This window comes from Sycon ciliatum, chromosome 1 (assembly GCF_964019385.1).
Source record: "Sycon ciliatum chromosome 1, ocSycCili1.1, whole genome shotgun sequence".
NCBI classification, from domain to species: Eukaryota; Metazoa; Porifera; class Calcarea; order Leucosolenida; family Sycettidae; genus Sycon; species Sycon ciliatum.
The window spans coordinates 42,803,642-42,818,143 of NC_088643.1; the positions used below are offsets into that span (position 1 = coordinate 42,803,642).

The 14,502-nt window shown below is 45.7% G+C and overlaps 1 protein-coding gene and 1 long non-coding RNA gene across 2 annotated transcripts; one reads left to right on the top strand and one right to left on the bottom strand.

Moving 5' to 3' along the window:
* Positions 1 to 676: 676 nt before the first annotated feature.
* On the bottom strand, positions 677 to 4,244 carry LOC135827073 (uncharacterized). The gene is made up of 4 exons (XM_065339599.1): positions 3,736 to 4,244; positions 2,854 to 2,919; positions 2,149 to 2,455; positions 677 to 1,838 (listed from the first exon to the last, which is right to left on the bottom strand). Exons 1-4 carry the CDS (start codon positions 4,031 to 4,033, stop codon positions 1,721 to 1,723), a joined length of 789 nt encoding a protein of 262 aa, XP_065195671.1. The 5' UTR covers positions 4,034 to 4,244; the 3' UTR covers positions 677 to 1,720.
* A 327-nt stretch (positions 4,245 to 4,571) lies between these two features.
* LOC135827095 (uncharacterized) lies at positions 4,572 to 8,038 on the top strand. The gene is made up of 2 exons (XR_010555366.1): positions 4,572 to 4,831; positions 6,968 to 8,038. It is a non-coding gene; the product is annotated as an uncharacterized LOC135827095 (long non-coding RNA).
* The last annotated feature ends 6,464 nt before the right edge of the window (positions 8,039 to 14,502 follow it).

Below are 14,502 nucleotides of genomic sequence, written 5' to 3' on the forward strand. Positions count from 1 at the left end.
ATTCTCCCTGAAGTAATATTATCTGCTTGTTCAAGGTCCACGGGGTTGTACTAGGAGAGAGAGAGATGGTCTAAAACTCAAAAAAGAACGTGGGCCCTTAAAAAGTGCGCTGAAACATTTATTTACCGGTAGCCATTTCACCAGATTTGCCTTCATAGCCGATGTTCCACTACGAGTATACAGGTGCAGTCGAATCTTCCAATCCTTACGCATCAATAATATTATGTGCGTACACATTTGTTGGACTATATTCTTTTCAGGTGAAATCCTGGGTGGCGTAACACTTGAATGTATTTATTTGCAGAGTGATTAAAACTTAAAAGCATGCATCACCATTAACAGTTCTCACATACAACACCAGTAAACTGGTCTGATACACGTACCGTGACCCGGACCCCTCCCGCACTGGTCTGATGCACGTACCGTGACCCGGACCCCTCCCGCACTGGTCTGACGTACACCCGGACCCCTCCCGCACCGGTCTGACGTACGCCCGGACCCCTCCCGCACTGGTCTGACGTACACCCGGACCCCTCCCGCACTGGTCTGACGTACACCCGGACCCCTCCCGCACTGGTCTGACATACGCCTGGACCCCTCCCGCACTGGTCTGACGTACGCCTGGTCTACCGCACGGACACCCGTATGCTAATCTGCCACACGTGCACCCCTCGGCTCCAGTGATCTGACATTGACCCACATGCCATGAGGACATCCTCATACCAACTGCAAATCAAAGTGTTTCTGAGGAGGCAGCTCTTCTTCTTAACGAACTCAACTCTATCTAAAGTTCTGCAAAAAATATCTCAGCTGGAGAAAAGCATAAATATTATATCTGAGGCAAAGACACAAAAAGAGCAACTCATATTTTCATATTATCGGATATGTAGTGTTTGTCCATGGCATAGTCGTAACCGAAAGCTGAGCATGTTTAAATCAAGACTCCGAATGTGATCAACTGAATATTCCTGCACCAGCTGGCCCGCTAGCTGCATACAGTGAATATCAAAGTAAAGCTGGAATGCTAGCGCATTTCAAATAATGATACAATCACACAATGTCTTTGTGCCTAGATACAGATTGCTTCAAACACCACAGCAGGTGATGGAGGGAATTAAAGATAGCTTTCGAATGGCACGCCACAGTACAGTGGAACTTGGACCCGCATACATGGAAAAAGTGGGACTTGTATAGGCCAACATGGCGTTACTGCGATAGGTAAAATGCGGACTACATACACGTGACTACCAACTGCATGATACGTATCGCTACGTAAGTTTATAGCCTATTGGAACATATGAGTAGTTCTGAGTTTCGTAATAAATGATATGTGCGTAGCTACTGACTTAGCATGCTATTGCGAAATATGCATATTTTTTAAGTACATGTATCTCCATCATAAAATTTCTCGTGCAGATTAGCGTTACTATCACTGGATGGATAAAATTAGATATTGAAAAGATCGCTCTCTTGTTGTTTGAGGTACGTTCTAATGTTTTGCCAGCTAAAGTGATGATGTACTGCAGTTGAAAGAAAGCTATAGTAATCACTTTAGAGCTGTGAGAGCACCTGAGATTGGGGATAGATTTTAAATAAGAGTACGAACACACCGTGACACTGTAACCTGAAAAGTCCAACACCTCTACTCAATCCATTTTTGGTGATAGGATATGCAGTGCAGCCCGGCAGCTAGGCTAACCAATGTTGGCACCACCGTGATTTACTTCTGGAGAGCAGTAAGATCACTCCATGCAGCATGGCCGTGCGAATTCAGCTTGAATTGTCCCGTGGCAACCACATGCGAGTCAACCGTCACCTTCACCGTTCCAGCGCCATTCCTGCAGGCACAGAACACGACCAGGCCACAAGCACACACACACACACCGATCAGCTTCACGACAAGAGTACCTTGTGTTCCTGTGCTGTCTATCACAGACTTTCACACCACCACAGGAAACTAGTGGAGTCACACACATTCAGATCTCATCAATATTGGCTAGATCAGTGCTCGTTCAGCCCTGAAACGTGACAACTGCCATCAGCAAGTGGCAGGGCAATATTCTGCAGTGGATCTCACTTGATACCTGTAGAGGTTTGAATACTCATGAAAGAAAGGTAGTGTAGTTGTCATGCCGGTGGCAGGCTTACCTTGTTCGAATAGGGTTTTCCAGCGAGAGGGGAGAGAAGGACCAGGACGGCTCGATTGGCCAGGTTTCGTTTAGTGGACTAGGTCGGATTCTCTCCACACAGTCAGACTGCAGCTGTACTTGTCGGATCTTGCCATGGCTGTGGGGCACAACCACGCGCAGCACAGATGAATCCTCAGCCAGAGTCCTGCAAAGGTTTTGCTTTGGTACTGGTGATTTGGCTGCTACTGCATGTGCGGTCATGGTCAGTAGTGTGTAGTCAACGCCTGGCTGGAGATTGGCATCCACTTGGAACTGAAACACAAGCCCTGCACACAATGAGAATAGCAGACAAAATTCTTATATAATAAATGGTGAATATTTTACGTGATTCAGCAACATACGACTACTTGCCACACACCACTGTTGTCTGCGGTCATAATAGCTCATCAAGCCGGTTGTGCTGTAACTGCAAATACGCAGCACGGCTGTTGTGACCATGCAGCCAGCCCTCCTTCAAATATTACCGCCAAAGTCACGGTATGGCATTGTCACCGATTATTGTGGATATCCGTCCGACTTGACTACACATCAAGGAGTCACACATACACTGCAATCTTGCAAACACTACACAGCAGTCTAGTCTAGGTTTGGACTTTCTCAGGTTGGCTGCTACGTAGGACTCGTATCTAATAAACATGGTGACAATGCTCAAGCTAACACTTACATTCATCATGATGAGGATTTCGAATTGCTGTATTGTCGCCGGTCCCCACAGATGAGTTCATCGCACCTGCACGAAGACACAAACGAAATAGCTTTTAAAAGGTGATGTACTACGAATACACAGTATATGTACAAGTACAGGAAAAAAAGCAACAAAAGGAAATAAATGATCCAAGTTTGTGTCTCCCTAACATGGATGAATTTGCATTGCTGCCTTCTCATCCTGACAAAACATATCAGGTCTCTCACAAAATCGGGTGAAAACACTAAGGTCCGCCTACCTACACCCCCCCCCCCCCCCCCCCGAATCACCACACACACACACACACACACACACACACACACACACACACACACACACACACACACACACACACACACACACATACACACGCGCACACCCTCAGGTTTCGTCGAAAGCATTCTTCCCGAGTCTTACGGCAGGTTTATTAGACCATCCAATGAAACTATTCAAAGCTGATAGTCATGCCATCTGTGGACTACTAGCCTAAATTATCTACCCATAGCTTTCTTTGGTTTACGCCTTCCCTACATAGTCTTCATCTTTTATTGATTGGCTCCTTGCATAATTATGTGGGTAGAGAGGAGAAGGCATGAATACAAATCAAACAAATTCTAAAAAAGACCTTACACCTACTACAATAAAACCTGTCAAGGCGACCACTCGGATAAGGCGACCACCTGTCCAAGAAGACCACTGAAACCAGGATCAAGGGATGCTATTTCCAGTCAAATGTCCCTGGATAAGGAGACCACCTAGTAACAGAGACCACATTTTGAAGGTCCCTTGAGCGGTCGTCTTAGACAGGTTTCACTGTGCTATGAAGTGCGAGTAATTTTTATAATCTTGCAGTACAATTACCGGCGTTTTTGGAGGTGCTAGTAACTTTGTCCAATCCAACGGCAGCATTATCCCTCGCGCGATCTTCAAGTCGCGTTCCATCCGCGGAGGAGACTGCACCGCTTGATTCCAACTCAGGGCTGCATTGACAGAGTGTGCAGTCCTCAACATGACCACTAGTGGCGGAAGGGCCCGCACCACCGCTTCTAGCGCGCTCCTCGCCCTGGTCAACGCTGGATTCGCGGCATGGCGTGTGAGAGATAACTGGTTGCTGAGAGGCAGTGAAAATGCACTCGGCCAACAGCAGAAATACAGCCATCGTCTATTAGTGAAGAAAGAAGAGCCCGAACGCGTGGGTGACTATAGTTATGGTGAAAGAAATAAGTCGGTTGTTTTTATATCAAGTCTCCGCACACGTGAATGAAGTGACCCGGGATAACGAGTTGTGTAAGTAACAACAACGTTAGTTGCCAAGTATTATTTTAGAATCTACCGGTACGTTATCAATTTCCCAACAGGAGGGATTATTCTGTCCGGCCGGACGTCGGCATATTTCGCATTGCTAATCAAGCGGTAAGCAATTGTTATACTAGTTATCACATGCACGCTGCGTGCGCGTTGGGACCTTCCCATGCGCGTGTGAGATAAGTGACTCTTTGGCTGTCAAGTGTCATCGCCTCATCGGGAGAAATCCCTAGCTTTTCATAAACAGATTACGTAACTTCGGGAAGTTTCACGACAGGATCGGATAGCCTGCGTCATTGTCAGTCCATGCGCCAAGGGCCAAAAATGACCCGAATCTTTATGCAAAATGAAGATGACGACGCCGCTTTTTTCGACTTTTTCTGGGACCACTTTTGAGCAGGAATCACCATTTTGATCGTCTTCGATTTGGCATGGAAGACTTTCATGAATGCTATTGTAACTTGGCCTGCTGAGGGCTAGGATAGTCCCTAAACAGAATCTGGAAGCCGTTCCGCCAGAGATTTGTCCGTCATGTTGCAGCAGAGCCACTTTTCTCAATTTTGCGTCGTCCAGAATTTATGATTTTTGGATGCCAAAATACTTGATGGCGTGAGAACCAAAAAAGAACTACCGGACACCACCCAGACCTCAGGTATGTATAGTCCATTGTCCTAGGCTGCTCATAAAGCAAAAATTGTCTTGATAGTAACTTGCCCAAAAATTTGGCGAATTTTTCCTAATACCCTAGTTGCCAATACACGAGAATCACGAAAACTAGTATGGCTGATGGATTTCTGATTTTCTTCTCGTAAACTTGAGGACAATTATCTACGATGTTACAAATATTAATGGGTGTTTTGAATGTGAACAGATACACTTCAAAAGGCTGATCGCGTTCTCAGATCAGCTGCAAACGAGTGTCAAAATTGTAGTTCAGAGCGATGTCCATTGAGGCTCTTCACCCGATTTCGCAGTTCATACATGGTAGTCATGGGAAGTTGGGTAGAATTAAATAAGTATGTATGCACTCTTAATTATTCCATAGACAAAGACATGTTCTGGAGTCTCATGGTGTTCGGCAGGCGCAATTATTACCTTCATCGTTTCTCGGTGAATTAACTCACTCCACCATTCCATACTGCACTCTTAGCCGACCCACGCCGCTTGCACATCACCAACACAGCGGGGACATTTCTGTTGAGATATTCCTGCCCCGTAAGCCGAGAAAAAAGGACAGCACTGCAGTGAACAGACCCTGACAAGAGGACCATATCGTAATGGCCCATGCGCTTATACACACACTTTTGCCGTATTTGTTACTTTTGCAGGTCGATTGGTCTCACATAGAGGCGCATGTGCTTGTAGTTGTGTTACCAGTATGGATTGTGGAAGCTGCGCATTAAACCCTGTAAAGATGGCATATGGTGGACCCTGTGGTATCAGCGTGTCGTGGCCCGTGGGATTGATTGGGTTCACCTATGAAGTACAGTAGGCATCGGTTATAGCGTGGGTGTTTGAAAAACGACTTTCTATTCTTATTTCCGATATTTCTTACACACGATAAATCAAATGTGACACATCACGTGCATGTACGCGGAGTCAGGAAGATCATCGTACATGCAATGTAGTGTTACTGTGCATGCGGCTGGTCATAGTCACATAGGCTTACCATCTGGCTATGCAACATGAGTTACATGACCACAACAGTTGAACCTGTAGCACTACAACCCAACGCGAATCAGGTCGGAACTGCAGTGGACGGATGTTATTACTACAGACGATATACTTTGTACTAATCTGGTATGTTTTGCTACACAAAGTCCATTCTTAGGACCGATATATTCTACTGTACGATAAAATTGCTTTTAAGAATAAATGTGCACTTGAAATCCATGTTATGATTATGAAAACATGAGAGTTCATTCTTGTAGGCAGTATATTCTTTTACACGACCACGCTATAACCGATACGCACTGTACAAGTAGGGCTGAAACGATTATACCGATTACTGTAGAACGGGTAACTTTAGCGACGTAAAAACCCTAGCGAATTTAGCGATCAACTCATTTTTCGCTAAAGTTTTAAGTCGCTAATCCGTTGAGACATTAGTAGTGCACTGGTGATCCGTGAGTAGTAATACTAGTACAGTGCTGGCAACTGAAATCCGACCCCCAAGGGGTCGGATTTCAGTTGCCAGCACTTTAGTAGTACTAGCAAGAGTACATAACCCCCCAGAGTGTGCAACACCGATCCAGCTCTGCATAGGGTGTTGGTCGAGCGGAATCGGATCTTCTGATGTCATGCGTACACTCCACACCAGCGCAAGGCCGGTCTCGAGGCAGGGCACCATTGTTTTTGATCCAAGAGTACCCGCGACTCCCCGGGTTCCCCTCAGATGTGTACGGTATTATGACGCAAAGATCCGATTCCGCTCGACCAAGACCCTATGCAGAGCTGGATCAGGCGTTGCACACTCTGGGGGGTTATGTACTCTTGGTACTAGTTAGCACATGTTTTATGATGTTCTCTCGTACTAGCACTCATAGTACACGGCAGTGATGGTTTGTACATACAGTAGTAGAATGCAGTATCAAAATGTGTACAATGAAGAAAAATGTAAATCGCTAAAATAAAACGTCGCTAACCGGTTGACAATGGGAAAACGCTAAAATTAATAGTCGCTAGAATTACCCGTTCTACAGTACTCGGTCATTGATCAATAATTCCTCACAATGAACTTCAATGCTTATGACTTGTATGGCTTTTCATTTTGTTTTTGTCCATGCAGGAGTCGGGATTATGCCGTCTACTGAACATTGTCGCATGCGTTCCTATAGAGCAAGCTGGCTGCTCTCCATCTTGATTATGGACCTCAAGTGTGGACCCAACTGGTCAGAGAAATGAAGGAACAATCGTCATGGTGCACTCTCAGTGCCAAGGATATGCCTTGTGAAATGTGCCATATGCAGTTACTAGAGGAATTGTCTCGTTCCTTGCAAGCTGTTCGGTCACAAGCAATACTGTCACATCCCATACACGGCTGAACTGGTTAAGAGTACGTGCACACCCGTCTTGTCCTTTGCCGAGGAACGTGGTCCAGCGTTTCGAACACAGCACGCTGACCATTTACAGCTCGTTTGTAGTGGATTGTGTGAGTTTGGTCTGGTGGGATTCGTAGCCGTGTTTAATTAAACAAGCCACTGAAGACAGATTTTCAGTGCCTCTGTCTTGGTTGAGGTTTTTCCAATCATATTCTGTGCACATATGGGTATCCAAGTGCCTATCAAGTATCATGGTCACTGCATACAGATCCATGTGGCTCTTGAATATGGACAACAGTCTATGGACAACAATCTTCTGTTTGATTGCCAGGCCTGGTGATGTTGTCCTAATTTGGTCACTCTATCTTATGCCGGCATTCAGTGTGTAAATGCTGGTGCTGGCTAGACTGTGAAGTATGGGGAATGATGCTCGTGTAGAATTCATTCCCTTTGACCGAAAGCTTGTGTTTCGGATCCTGTTTGTAGCTGTACACAATTTCTCCGTTCTTCCTTGTGGTTAACTTTCGCCTCCGACTATCCCTAACCATCTCATTGGTGCGTCTGTCCATGACGTGGCTGGTTGGCATCGGAGTTGGGCACTGCCCTGTCATCCACTGGCATAGTGTTGAACCTAACTGACTTGTATGTCACATACTAGCTGGAAGTTGTTTAAATTAAAGGGTACAGTTCCAGTCTTTTAGTAGCTTTACCATTCCTACTTCGAAGTATTTCTTAGCTATTTCCTTTACTCGGCCTTAGGACACTTTCTTCACCATACACTGTGTTTCTTTGGCCGTAAAAGAGGCAGTCTGCACTTGTATTGAGTTTCCTCGTCGTGAAGGAGATGGAAAAGAAAGCACACATATAGCACGTCCTGCCTGTGTCTAGGCTATAAGCACTTTTAGTTGCTACAGTACATGTACCATGTGGTTGACTGAAACCAGGGTGTGCCAGATTAATGATCAAGAATGCATGCTGCAGCTGGGCTGTTTTGTTCCTTTTCTTATGTAGATCTACAGTGAAGGAATCGAAAGTGCATGTAACGTGCAATGTGTTTGCAAGTGAAATAATGTAAAGCCCCCCCCCCCCCGGGAATACCTGCGCTCGAATCTGGCCCCCGTGAATTCCGCGATTCCGCGGATTGCAGAATTTCCGCAGAATCCAGTAGCGTCCGCTGAATTCAGAAAATCCCGCGGAATATTGCAGAAAAGAGAGAAAAACTGCTTTTTCTGGAGACTTTCAATGTATTTTCACAGCCAAACCAACCTGCTTGTGACTTTCATAATCAACTGGCAGTATATTTTAGAGCTTTTAATTTTTTCGACCAGGATTTCGCATAATTTTGGTTCAGAATTTATAGGGACAACAAACTTCGGTGGGGTTGCGAAAATTCAACCTGTTTTTACGCTCATTTTCCTTGCAGAATTGCCGCAGAATAGAGAAGGATTCGCAGAATTAGCACAGAATTTACTGTTTTTAGCCGCAGAATTCTGCACGGAATTTCTGATATTCTGCCGCGGAATTCACGGGGGACAGTCGAATGTACTATCATGTGGTCCATGTGCATGATAATGATAATTGAATTGGTTCAGCACTGTATTCTGGTGTATGTGCTGAAGTTGTTTACAGGTAGAAATTGACGGGGGCACACCAAGTTAGTTCTTTACATTACATGTACATGTACAGTAGAGCCTCGCTTTAAAGGGGAAGTTAAGCCTGGAATCAAATTTTCACCAGTTGTAGTCTTCGGGGTGCTGAGTCCAATGGTCTCTGTGCAAGGAAGCTGAGACGCTCCCTTCCTCCTTTATTCCCAATCGAACTCGCGCACTTCCACCGAAATTGGGTGACTGCGCCCTACTAGATGGGAATTTGTATGCAAAATGTCACCAAAAGCGCCATTTCGTTCTTATAAAAGCACGGATGACCGCGATTGGCCCATATGTTGTACTAGTAGTCTTTTGGACGCTGAGTCGACTGGTTTTGGTCCGAAAAGGCTGTGATGTAGCATTCGGCCCTTATTCCAACTTACAGCATGTTTGAGCGAGTTTCTATCACTCGAGTTGAACCTTTGAACCTTGGTGTGAAAGTTGTAGCCTGCTGGCGCGGTGACCAAGTAACTTGTGTACGCAGGAGCACGTGACCGCTTGTTCAGCCATGTTCGATTGGGAATAAGGGCCGAACGCTACATCGCAGCCTTTTCGGACCAAAACCAGTCGACTCAGCGTCCAAAAGACTACAACATATGAGCCAATCGCGGTCATCCGTGCTTTTATAAGAACGAAATGGCGCTTTTGGTGACATTTTGCATACAAATCCTCATCTAGTAGGGCGCAGTCACCCAATTTCGGTGGAAGTGCGCAAGTTCGATTGGGAATAAAGGAGGAAGGGAGCGTCTCAGCTTTCTTGGACAGAGACCATCCGACTCAGCACCCCGAAGATTACAACTGGTGAAAATTTGATTTTAGGCTTAACTTCCGCTTTACAGAACACGGAGCCCAAGAACACGCAGCCCGAAATACTAATAATTAAAAGAACGCCAGAAACCAAAGCTGAGAATGGGACATATCATTTTCTACCGTTCTGTAATTCAGCTTTTGTTAGACATGTACACGTGTTATAAAGTGCACACACCATGATCCAGTACAATAAGAGTCTAAGAATGTGCTATAACTCAGAACGCAGCCATATTGCTAAAACGATGACTCAACTGCAGTTCTTTGTGCACAGATCATACTAAGAGTCCATCACACCTTTCCCTTGGGGTTGTGGACTCTTGGCTCATATTCCCATTGACATTCACGATCACGGCTTAAAGTTCGTTCCACTCAGACCTTTGCACTTCACTGAGAATTGAAACTTACTTCAAGCTGTCCTGAGAGTACATTACAACTTTCAGTTTGGCACGAATCTTGCAAGAGAAGTTCATGATGAATATAACATGATTGCAACCCCGAAGAACACGCCAATGCTGCATAAACTAACTATAGGCTATTGACTAGGCCATTTTTCAAGGGACCAAAAATGACGTTGAAATTGCGGTCTGCAGACCCTGGTTAGAACTTTGTCATTTGAACGAAGATGATGTGGGCTTCTATCTCAGGCCCCTCAAGAGTGAATACGGGTGCTGGTGTGTTTCTTTGCCATGTAATACGTCTCCTACTGGTGACGACAGACAATGCATTGGTTTTGTTTTGTTCCAAACGGTGGAGGCCACCACGACCCCATCAAGAACCGGACACCGATGAACGCTTCTGGAAGTGTTTCCACATCGGTGGAGAGTCAAAGGAAAGCATTGATATCTACATACTACCTTGCCCAAAAATTTGGCGAATTTTTCTTTGCCACTTGCCTGATTTTCACGAATATTTGACAGCTCCCCCAAGAACACTCCCAGCGACGTCGAGACAATGAGTAACGACCACTACAACTGACATCCATAAGGTCAAAGGCCCAATCAAGGTGTCCGGAAAGCAAAACTTCCGCAAACGAGCACTGATGGAGAGAAAATTGCAAACGACTCGAGACATCTAACATTTTCTTGACAATTTTTCAACGAAGATTTGAATATATTCAGCTCGGAAAAGTGGCTAATCTGCATAAAAAAGTACAACTTTTAGACGACTTTTTCGGTCTTGCAAGCTTGGCGCATGGACTGTTAACATGTTGTAGGACTCGACTAGTGCTACTACTACATCATAATCAGGGAGTAGTAAAATACTGTATTTTTCTACTCCCTGATCATAACTAATTACTTGTTTGTTGACTAATTTTGGTTACTTAGCCTTAGGTGGAGGACACTGTGTTCGGAAACAGTGACCTTACGACAACCATCCACGGTTGGCAGAGCCCCAGTCCGTTGTCTAATGCTATTACTAGTACAGTCAGTATCGCCTATAGCGTTGGTGTTTGATTTAGTATTGAACTAGTATCGGGTCTGCTACTACCATGTACCATGTATACGCCCGTCGCAAGAGAAGCATGCAAATCTGCAAATGCACTGGATGTGCACCCACAGATTTTCTCATAGCAACGATAGCGAACAAGATCTGAATGAGACAGATCAAGACTTGCGCCAGATAACTGTCTAATCCACACAACTGGCGAAGCCATGTGAATCGACCACCAATGCACACCTGGTCTACACCACACGGAGTACATCGGTATAAAACGGCCAAGACAGTTATCTATGCACACCCTACACTTGCTGGGGTAACCAGTATAGACAGCACGCTGCTTTGATAGAAGCAGACACTAGATGCACTGGTACTGTACCTTGAAGTGAAATTGGAGTTACTTTACCAACCAGCCTCGGCTACTGAGTACTGGGAACCCAGAGCCAACAGACATACCAACAACCACAGCCATGAAAGCTATTATAATTTATAGTAACGACACACTGGATTGTGGAGCCGAAACTAGTCCAACTAAGTTACCATGGTTACTTCCAAAATTAATGCTTTGGCAAGAAGGTAGCGCTTCCGACAGGTTGGCAGGTCCGACAGGTCTGCTACTACTAGTACTACTACCAAGAGTACATAACCCCCAGTACATAACCCCCCAGAGTGTGCAACTCCACTATGGGTGCTGTCCCGACAGAATTTCAAGTTGACGTCATTTTGATGATGCAATAGGGCTTGAAAGTGATGACGTCAAAAACGGCCTGGGAGTAGTAAATTGACATCAGATTTCTATTTTGGATCCACTAAGGTGTGACTTTGCTATTGCCTCAGTATGTGGGTGCATAGCAACCCACTCATGTCGTATGCAGGTGCAACTTTTACTTCGCCACCAGTTGTCACCCCGCCCCCACTAGCCAAATCAGTCAGTTTCACTGGCAACATCACCTTGCTGTGAGTGAGACCGCTTGAAATGTGCTTGGATCCATACAAAAACTGGATCCAGGTGGATCCAGTTTTCGAATTTTTCAAATTGTTGCTATGCCATTGCTATGGAGTGACGTAGCACTTTCAAGCCCTATGCGCACTGTACACGGATTATCAGACGAATCCGGAACCTGTGGTTGACCGAAGCCGATCGATCCTGTACAAATTATTGCAAAGAAAAACGTGTGATGCGTTGACACCCGTACACATGTTGTAAATCACTGCTGCAAGGAGCATTGCGTCATAAATAATGACGTCAACTTGAAATTCTGTCGGGACAACAGGGTATGTGGGAGTTGCACACTCTGGGGGGTTATGTACTCTTGCTACTACTAGTACTAGTACTAGTACTAGTAGGAGCTGGAGAGTGGAGGATACCACCACTGCCCCAGTGCAGTGTGTGCTGGGGAAAGCCTAGGCCTAGGGCGGGGCCGGGGGGGAATTGCCGGATGCAGCACGTGCGCCATGGTATACGCACGGCTTAGTGAACCACAGACACAGCTGCGGACTGACAGTCGTCATGTAGTACAACTAAAATGTAGATCTACGCAATCACTGCAGCAAACTGACTACAGTACAGTAGTTCGTTGCAACTCTGTTATCAGATGGTTACACTGACTCCTGAGACTCAGTGTTGCAACGAACTGTAGTAGCCTTGCAAAGTCTGACATAATATGATAATACATATTATGATAATATAAATAATAATAGACTTTTTGCGGGTTTTCCCCGGCCGAACACCACACACATACACACACACACACACACACACACACACACACACACCTCAGACCTCAGACCTCAGACCTGCCCATCGCAGAAGCGATGATAGCGAACAGCTATGTTAGACATAGCAACTTGTGCTGGGATTACATCATTCGACAGCACACACACACACACACACACACACACACACACACACACACACACACACACACACACACACACACACACACACACACACACACACACACACACACACACACACACACACACATCACACATCACACACATATCATGTACCACGTACATGTGTAGTGTCTGCCAACCTGTTCGTGTCTGAAGCACTTTGGACTTATACAGAAAGTGTAACAGGCTGACAGCACTAGCCGGAGGAACTTGCAAGCTCTGAGGCTTCACAACTCTTTACTCTCGAAATCAATTCCACAAAGAACTGAGAAGAATCAGCGGGTTATATAGGCCAGGGAGAGAGAGCAGCTGGGAGTGAGGGCAAAAGAAAGCAGGAGGACAACGGGACTCGAAACAGTGTGGGAGGATGAATGGACCTAAGAGGCGAGCAAGGTTTATGCAACAGGAATGCAATCTAAAAGTATGGAGGAAACTAATGTGAATGGCAGGCAGGGTAAAGGGGGCATAAAGATTACTAGGAAGACAACTGTTGGAAGATCTAAGGAAAAGGCATTTGAATGTGTGTGAGCTAGGGCTGATCAATAACATGGGTTCGGGGAAGAAAGCTGTTGGATGGGAAGGCATCTCGCAAGTGATCAAAAGGGGTCAGTGAGGGGGGACAGACTACACAGGAATCAATGTAATGCATATTTACAGCATGAATGCAACAGGTCAGGCCGTACCGGTCTGCAGGCAGGGTTGTCTAGTAGTCCTAACGTTACTTCAAAGTAAGTGGTTGCTGGGAGAAGCACTTAGCATGTACATGTGAACTACAGGTAGCTAGTAATACCAGGAGGTTGTGTGATGACTGTTCAGTGATACTGATAGAGCTAGAGATACTACACTCGCCCCTCCTCCGTTGAGACACGTCCTCGTGTCTACGGGACGGGTGTTCGTGAAAAGACAGACAAAGGTAAATTAAAATGTGTGAAGGATTTGCCTCTCTGTGAAGCTGGAAAATGTACATGTATGTGTTCGCGTCTCAATACATGTATTGGACGGTACAAGGGACGTGTTCCATCGCGTCACTCTTATTGTGGACGGTAATACTTCTTGACTCTCGTCTCTCTGGGACGGTTCAACCGGAAAGGACTCGCTCACCATGTGGCGGTTTAATCATTGTTACTTGTACTGGTTATTGGAGTGCGTGCTTGCGGGATATACTGTATTTTGGGTCTGAAACTGATTGCTTGGTCGGAACGGGGTAGACATGATCGGGATGGGTAACGAAAAGGCTAGGACACTTTGTGGTCAGACCGGGGAGAAAGCGGTTGTAGGGGAGTGTCAGTGGGACGGAATGTTGGGCGATCTAGAACTGTGTACTGCATGTATCTGGATGGACAGGAAGGTATATGGAGGGTTGTGAGTCCTAGGCTGTTGATCGAATGGTGTGACGGGGACTGGGAGTGGGATTGTCTGTGGGATGGAGTGGCTGAAGGAACGTGGAGGGCCTTGTGTATAACGTGTAGTGTAGGCAACAAACTAAAGGT

Coding starts and splice junctions, on each gene's coding strand:
- LOC135827073 (XM_065339599.1), bottom strand. CDS start 4,033: ATGGCTGTATTTCTGCTGTTGGCCGAGTGCATTTTCACTGCCTCTCAG. Junction 2,456..2,853: donor AAATCCTCATCATGATGAAT/GTAAGTGTTAGC, acceptor CATTGTGTGCAG/GGCTTGTGTTTCAGTTCCAA. Junction 1,839..2,148: donor GAAAACCCTATTCGAACAAG/GTAAGCCTGCCA, acceptor CTGTGCCTGCAG/GAATGGCGCTGGAACGGTGA.